Source organism: Podarcis muralis, chromosome 8 (assembly GCF_964188315.1).
Source record: "Podarcis muralis chromosome 8, rPodMur119.hap1.1, whole genome shotgun sequence".
Classification (NCBI taxonomy): Eukaryota; Metazoa; Chordata; class Lepidosauria; order Squamata; family Lacertidae; genus Podarcis; species Podarcis muralis.
The window spans coordinates 59,918,990-59,926,313 of record NC_135662.1 but is presented as its reverse complement, the minus strand read 5'-3'; the positions used below and the strand labels follow the sequence as shown (position 1 = coordinate 59,926,313).

The 7,324-nt window shown below is 43.1% G+C and overlaps 1 protein-coding gene across 1 annotated transcript; it reads right to left on the bottom strand.

Moving 5' to 3' along the window:
* Positions 1 to 15: 15 nt before the first annotated feature.
* On the bottom strand, positions 16 to 7,032 carry NOL7 (nucleolar protein 7). Its single transcript, XM_028737633.2, has 8 exons — positions 6,811 to 7,032; positions 5,780 to 5,840; positions 4,524 to 4,582; positions 4,060 to 4,091; positions 3,310 to 3,391; positions 1,396 to 1,517; positions 1,242 to 1,319; positions 16 to 496 (listed from the first exon to the last, which is right to left on the bottom strand). The coding sequence occupies exons 1-8, from the start codon at positions 6,987 to 6,989 to the stop codon at positions 429 to 431; spliced, it is 681 nt and encodes a 226-aa protein (XP_028593466.2). The 5' UTR covers positions 6,990 to 7,032; the 3' UTR covers positions 16 to 428.
* Positions 7,033 to 7,324: the final 292 nt, after the last annotated feature.

Here is a 7,324-nt window from a genome sequence, read left to right as displayed (position 1 = left end):
ATTTTGTAATCCGTATTGGTTCTTTTACATTTTTATTTTAGCAATTGAGATTCCAGCAGATATTGTTTACAAGCGTATATGCAATTATTAACCTAGAGATTTGTTAAAATAAAAACAATTATGAAAAAGCTGTCCTGCAGAATTGTAACCCTGCAGGAGACATTCTAATCCTTTAAGGATTTAAGGAATAGAATTGCATTTCAGCATTAAATTTAGCTTAAATGTGGAAAGCTAATAAAGTACACTGCACCATTTAGAGGAGAAAAGCAGGATAAAAATATGACAGTGCCCTTAATACTTTATAGTATTTACAGAAGTTGGCTTATATGAAGCCTCTCTTCAATATACATGTAAGAAATCATATTGAACAGCTCTTACTTAGAAACTCCAATTTATTTTCCACAACTTGTCAAAATGTAGTCTGTCTTTCAGCAGCTTATCTTTGAAGAAACCCAGTGCTTTGTGAACTTCTTAGCCTTTTGCTTTTCCATTTCACCTGGTAGGAAAGAAAAAGATTTTATTAAGTAACAGCTCCTGCCAGGTCCCTTCCAAATTGTCTATGAAAGAAGCGCCAATCTGCCCCTTCACCTCTGGGTTGAGAAAGCCACAGCAACTGAGTACATTAAGGCAGACAGTTTTTGGCTTAAGTCTCACATCAACTTATCCACAGCACTAGGTGTGATACCATTCTCTCAACACAGTATCTAAAAAAACATTATCTTAGGAGGCCTGTTTGATCTGGCTAATAATACCAACAAACAAGGTGCTTTGAGCTCCATGCTCAGGACTATATCAACCCTTATTTATATAAACATGTCCAGCCAATCTCCCGCAAACAAGAAAGCAAACTTCTTTAGGAACATAGAAAGCTGAATTGTCTACCAAGATGAACCACTGCTGTCTAGCTCAGTATTGTTTACACTGACCAACAGCTCTCCTGGGGTTTCAGGCAGGGGAACCTTTCCCTCGCTTATCTTGAAATACTGGGAACTTCAGCAAATCGTGTGTTCGACCACTGAGCTAATTACACTTCATTCTGGCCGGGTTTTCTGCTTTTTTAAAACACTTGTCCTTTAAAGATGGATGAGTGTCAAACCTGAACATGACACTTACAAGCACTGTCCCAGGAAGAAAACCTCCTTTACATCGCTCCTACATAACAAACAGCTCCATGGGGGATTGTATCCATACCACATCTTCATTACCCACATAGGATGCACATTCAAAAAATAAACACTTACCCCAAGACTTATTCACAAACTGGAATGCAGCTTTTTTAACATCACTTCTCTTGTTTCCAACAGAAAAATACTGGTTTGCTGAAAAGACAAAGAGTCAATTAGCATAAGCTACATGTATAACTCTACAAATGTGTTAAGCAAAAGGCCACTGTACCTGTTGTTCGGTGGCAGCCTCTTCCATAGAGGTGTTTTTGTAGGAAGTCTTTGGCCACTTGCTGCTGCTTGTTGGTTAAATCCTGATCTTTTAGCTGCACAGCCATATAGCTTTCTTGGAGCCTAATGATAAAATGATACTTAGTTCTCTGTAATGTAACTTTTCTTACTAGAGCAGACCTACATTAAGAAAGTTTTAGTCAAATGATTTCCAATTTCCCTTTTTTCCTAGTAATCTAATGTATGTGATCAAGTTCTCATACATAAAGCTAATTTAAGTGACAAGTCAAAAATACCTAACAGGTATTGAGGTTATTACTTAGTGGGCAGTCCTACTTTGCGTACTATTGACAGTCTTCACAGGATACTGTTGCAAGTACAGAAGCTGCCTCTAAGCTTGGCTTTGTATTAACATGGAGATGTCTTTTGTGAAAACATACACTGTCACACGTGGTAGCATATTTTAAAGCTTGCATGATTTTAGAAATGGCTTGTGGGGGGGAAATAATGTTACAACTAAAACCTTGATTTATCAAAATAAAATTAAATAACTCCTCAGCTTCACTAATAATAATAATAATTCAGGCTTGTTCAAAATGAACAATGCTAATTCATCAACAGTATAAAAACCTATCGGGGTTATAAACTTTCCTAAGTAAATAAATAAAAGATGCCTTATATCAGTACTATCTATTGTGACTGGCTGTGGGTCTCCAAGATTTTTTAAAAGGCAATTGTAGTAATAAAACCCAGGATCATCCTCAAGCCAAGCACAGCAGTTTCCTGAGTCTTACTGAACTAATGGACAGAAATAGCCAAATCTTGTACATGGAGAATCCTGCAATACAATGGACATGCAACACTATCTGTGTACAGTACTTTAAGCGGCTGGACCTGAGATTTTGTGACCAAATACCGTATTTTTCGCTCTATAACACGCACCCAACCATAACACGCACGTAGTTTTTAGAGGAGGAAAACAAGAAAAAAAATATTCTAAACGAAACAGTGGATGTATGATTTTTGTGGTTCATGCTGTGGCCACAGACATGTGACCTGACGGTGAGTTTGGGGTAGCCCAATGCAAAAATCCTGAGGATCCATGTGGATCCATGCTTCGTAACCACATTTTTGCACCACTGCAGCCCCAGGCAACAGTGGGTGCGTGATTTTTTTGGTGCAAGCTGTAGCCATGGACATGCTATGTGATCTGATGGTGAGTTTGGGGTGACCCAGTGCAAAAATCCTGAGGATCCATGTGGATCCGTGCTTTGTAACCACGTTTTAAGTGGGGAGGGAAGGAAAAGCACTCAAGGGACAAGGGACAATAATGCAGAAGAGGGGTATAAGAGGAGAAGGCTCCTCACCTCTCCCACTTTGCTCCTTTAAAGAAAGCAGGCTCTGCTTCTCTCCCTCCTCCCCGGCTTGCTGAAAAACTTTGCTGCTATTTAGCCAGCTGAGTGGGGAGGAGAGAGGGACAGAGAGCCTGCTTGCTTTAAAGGAGCCAACCGGACAGGAGCCGCTTACACTCGTGTAAGCGGCTCCTCTCCTCTCCTGCTTTGCTCCTTTAAAGCAAGCAGGCTTTCTGTCCCTCTCTCCTCCCCACTCAGGGGCTCTTCTCCCGCTTTGCTGTTTCAAAGCGGGCCACGGAGGAGGGAAGGAAGGGGAACCATGGATCCTCTGCTCACGATTGCAGCAGATCCCCCCGCCATCCGTAGGCATTCGCTCCATAACACGCACAGACATTTCCCCTTACTTTCTAGGAGGAAAAAAGTGAGTGTTATGGAGCAAAAAATACGGTAAATGGTTATGGCAGAGCATGGAGCAATAAGAACATCATATGCACTTGCAGAACAGATCAAATAAATGGGCTTTTCTTACAACACTATGACATGTAAGAATCGCTCAGCCATACCTAGTTGCCAAGTTTTCTTCACTGTCTTCCTCTGTATCTTTTTGGCCATTCTCACTTTCAGAATCATCTTCAACATTCTGACCTGTAAAAATAATGGAAACTTTCATTGAAACTTTACACGTCAATGGATACCATGCAGGACTATACAGTGGTACCTCAGGTTACATACGCTTCAGGTTACAGACTCCACTAACCCAGAAATAGTGCTCTTCTAGAACTTTGCTTCAGGATGAGAACAGAAATCGTGCTCCGGCGGTGCGGCGGCAGTGGGAGGCCCCATTAGCTAAAGTGGTGCTTCAGGTTAAGAACAGTTTCAGGTTAAGAACTGACCTCCAGGACGAATAAAGTACTTAACCTGAGGTACCACTGTAATACTTTTCAACTAGTTGCAAACCTATTCCAGTTGTTTTTTTAGCCTCTTTAGCAACTAAACTATTCACAAATGTATGTGGTAAGAGAAAGAATGACCACTGTTATCAGACAAACAGGTGCAGCTAATTGGGGACCCAGCACATTTATGATGAATATGTGAATTAAAGAACAAAGTTTACTGCACTAATGCATTTTGTGAGAAGTGAAAGTATTATTTCAAACTATAAGATTAATGAACAACACAAAAATTGTTAGCATGGTCGTTATTATAATAGTCATAATATTTTATGGGCATTGTCAAGTAGATCCTAATATTTATGGCATGATACAAAGTACATAATAAATGCAATGTAATCGTGGGCAGAACCGTACACATACCTTGCTCTTGCATGGCTGATGGCTGATTTTTGCTAAGGAGAAATTAACATTGGAAGACATTTAGTAAGGAACCTTTTGATCAATTATTCACAAATACAAAAATGGCACATTCATATGGAACCTATTAAAATACGCACAGCAATTACTGTTAATAGCTGTGCTTACCTATCATGAATCTAATAGCAAAACTAAGATAGGAAGGCTCTGCAAGCACCCAGTAACTCAACTTTCCAATTCCCTTACTATTTAAGAGACATTTTTAAAGGTAGGGCATACACCAGCTGCATATTATGACACTTGATTCATGTGCTGCTCTCCCCGTTCTGGCCATTGGTGATGGTTGGAAATTATAAATTCATCAGTGTAGATGGGGGTTAGTCATTTATGGGTATTGCAGCCAAAGGAAGCATACAACCCAATCTCACTGAAATGTTTATTGGTGCTCCAGAACACACTTTGCTTACCTAGTCTGTGTTGATGATGCCAACTCCTCCAACACATTTTCAGGAAGCAGCTTTCTTTTCTAAAAGAAACCAACATTAGCAAATTATTAAGCAGCCCCTCTGATAATGCTAGCAGTAATGGTATACCATGCCTAGCTGACAGCTGAGTGGAAAGTTTGGTATCTAACCATGCATTAATTTGGGAAAGGGATAAATAGGCTTTGCCTTGATATCTCATTTGATCATTATGATTTTGTGACTGAATGACCAATGAGCTGGGCTATGTACAAGATCTTTAGTTAGGTTCAGTATATCCCAGATTAAACTTCCAGACAAGTCTTGCCATGGGAAGAGGGAACAGGACACTTTGTAACTTTTCAGAGGCATCTGATTGGCTGCTGTTTAAGGACACTGAACTAGATAGAGCTTTTGTCTGACCCAGAATGGTAGAGCTTAAGTCGTTAAGCTTGCATATTTATATCCTGCCTCCACTTTGTTCATGGGTCCTTATAAAACCATACAAACAGGAACCACGTAGGTTTGAGCAAAGCAGCCTATGCTGTACCCAAGATGTGCATTAAAAGGTATAGTGAAATAAAGGTAAAGGTACCCCTGCCCGTACGGGCCAGTCTTGACAGACTCTGGGGTTGTGCGCCCATCTCACTCAAGAGGCCGGGGGCCAGCGCTGTCCGGAGACACCTCCGGGTCACATGGCCAGCGTGACAAAGCTGCATCTGGCGAGCCATCACATGGAACGCCGTTTACCTTCCCGCTGGTAAGTGGTCCCTATTTATCTACTTGCACCCGGGGGTGCTTTCGAACTGCTAGGTTGGCAGGCGCTGGGACCGAGCAGCGGGAGCGCACCCCGCCGCGGGGATTCGAACCGCCGACCTTTCAATCGGCAAGCCCTAGGCGCTGAGGCTTTTACCCACGGCGCCACCCGCGTCTAATTTTCACCCCATGAAATAGTTTACCTCAATAGACTGCAATCATTAAGATAAAAAGTGGTGCAAAACTGAGTATGTGTAATATTTCACTTACATTTAAAAATGTTTGGGAACTCTAGAAAATTAGTTTGTAGATAACATTTGTATATTACACATGTAAATCCCTCACACAGGTATCTGCAAAATAACACATTGGGACTGAATTTTGATATTATTCATGGTGATTTTCAGTCTTATGGTGTGCAACTGCAGGGGCAGTATGGTACAACTGCTAAACATTTTCAGAGCGTGGAAGTTTGCTGGGCATGAAAAATAAAACTTCAACATTACCTTTTGTTCCTTAAATAGTTCTTCTTTCTGTCGTCTCTTTTCTTTTAAGGTAGCCTTTTCTCTGAGTAAATAAATAATAAGATGTTGTTTATGAAGAGAAGACATGGGCATGGGCACAAGAAGAATGTGTATAGTCAATTGTGAGTGTTTGTTCCAAGTGGAAAAGAAGAATGTATTCTCACAATGGCCACAATTGTCTACGTTTAGAAGAGAGGAGGGATAAACACTTAACTATTACGTGAACACAGTAAATTGTCCTTATAAATATGAATGACTGAAAATTTACTTTCAGTAGACAGCATTGTATTATCAAATCTACCAAGAAAAATCTCTAATACATTCCCTTAGTTTTGGACTAAGACCGTAGAAAATTCATCAGCCAGAGGCCTGGTGGAAGAGGATTAGGGAGCCGCAGCAGAAAAGCCCTCATGGTCCAGGTCAGTTTATATGGGGAGAGGTGGTCCTTGAGGAATTGCAGAACTGAACCGTTTAGGATAGAATGAAGAAAATTCAAGCGTTTCTCCAGGTGGAATCACACTACCAAATCCTGGCTCTTGTTTGTCTGAAGAACTGATACTCTCTTCTCTCTAGCATGCAGCAAACTATTCTCCCAGCAAACTCCACCTACTATTTTCCTACCGAAGTAAGGGATACTTTCTCACAGCTGAGGCCTATCATGGACAAATTCGACCTTTTACGCAAAGGCCATTTACAACACTAGAAAGGGACGAAGACACGGGGATAACAAGAAAAGAGCGCAGCAGCTCCTTGAAGCCCAAGATGCAGCTACGTCAGCTTCTCTCTTTGGTTCGGGCGCCTCAGTCCTGCCGAATGGCTCAAATTTCCCACAAAAAGGCTCTTGGCGTTGCCTCTCCCCCCCCCGCCCGCCCCATAGGAGGAGGAGGGAGGGAGGGAGGGCAGGCGCCGGTCAACTACGACCCCCGCCCTTCCCCGCCACGACGAGGCTGACCCCCGAAGCGCAAGGCGTCGTTCTAGGCGCGGGATGGAGAGAGTCCCACGCCGAGCTTTACCTGCGCACGCGCTCCCCCGCCAACCGGCGCGCCTCCTCGGCCGCGGCGCGCGCGCTCTCGAAGGTCACCTCCTCGGGAGCCTCGTCACTCTCCTCGTCCTCTTCTGAGGAAGCGGTGGCGGCGGCAGCCTCCGCAGCGACTCTTTCCCTAGCCATCGAGCGAGTCCTCCGCGCCACCATCTTTCTCCACTTCTCGAACTTCCGGCTGACCCTTCGTCCCTTTGACCCGGAAGCAGCCTGGCGGAGCGGGGACTTGCTAAGAGCGGACTCGGCGCGCGAAAATAAGCTTCCGGGCAGGCGGCGTTGGCCGAGCGGCGAGGTTCCGAGGGCGTTGGAGTTGCCCGTCGAAGCCAAAATAAGTCAATTAGTAGGGATGTTGTTCTTCCCTCGCTCGCCCTCAAGGGATGGCAACACAGTAATATATCTGTTACTCTTTCCAGCTTGGTTCTTATTTCTTGTGGAAACGTGATTTTTTTAAACCACGACAGTTGCAACGTTGCTGCAGTCAGTTACTG

Excerpts from the sequence above, each read along its gene's own strand:
- NOL7 (XM_028737633.2), bottom strand. The coding sequence starts at position 6,989 with ATGGTGGCGCGGAGGACTCGCTCGATGGCTAGGGAAAGAGTCGCTGCG. Across the intron at positions 5,841-6,810 it reads GCGGGGGAGCGCGTGCGCAG|AGAAAAGGCTACCTTAAAAG; the intron begins GTAAAGCTCGGC and ends TTATTTACTCAG. Across the intron at positions 4,583-5,779 it reads AACTATTTAAGGAACAAAAG|AAAAGAAAGCTGCTTCCTGA; the intron begins GTAATGTTGAAG and ends GGTTTCTTTTAG.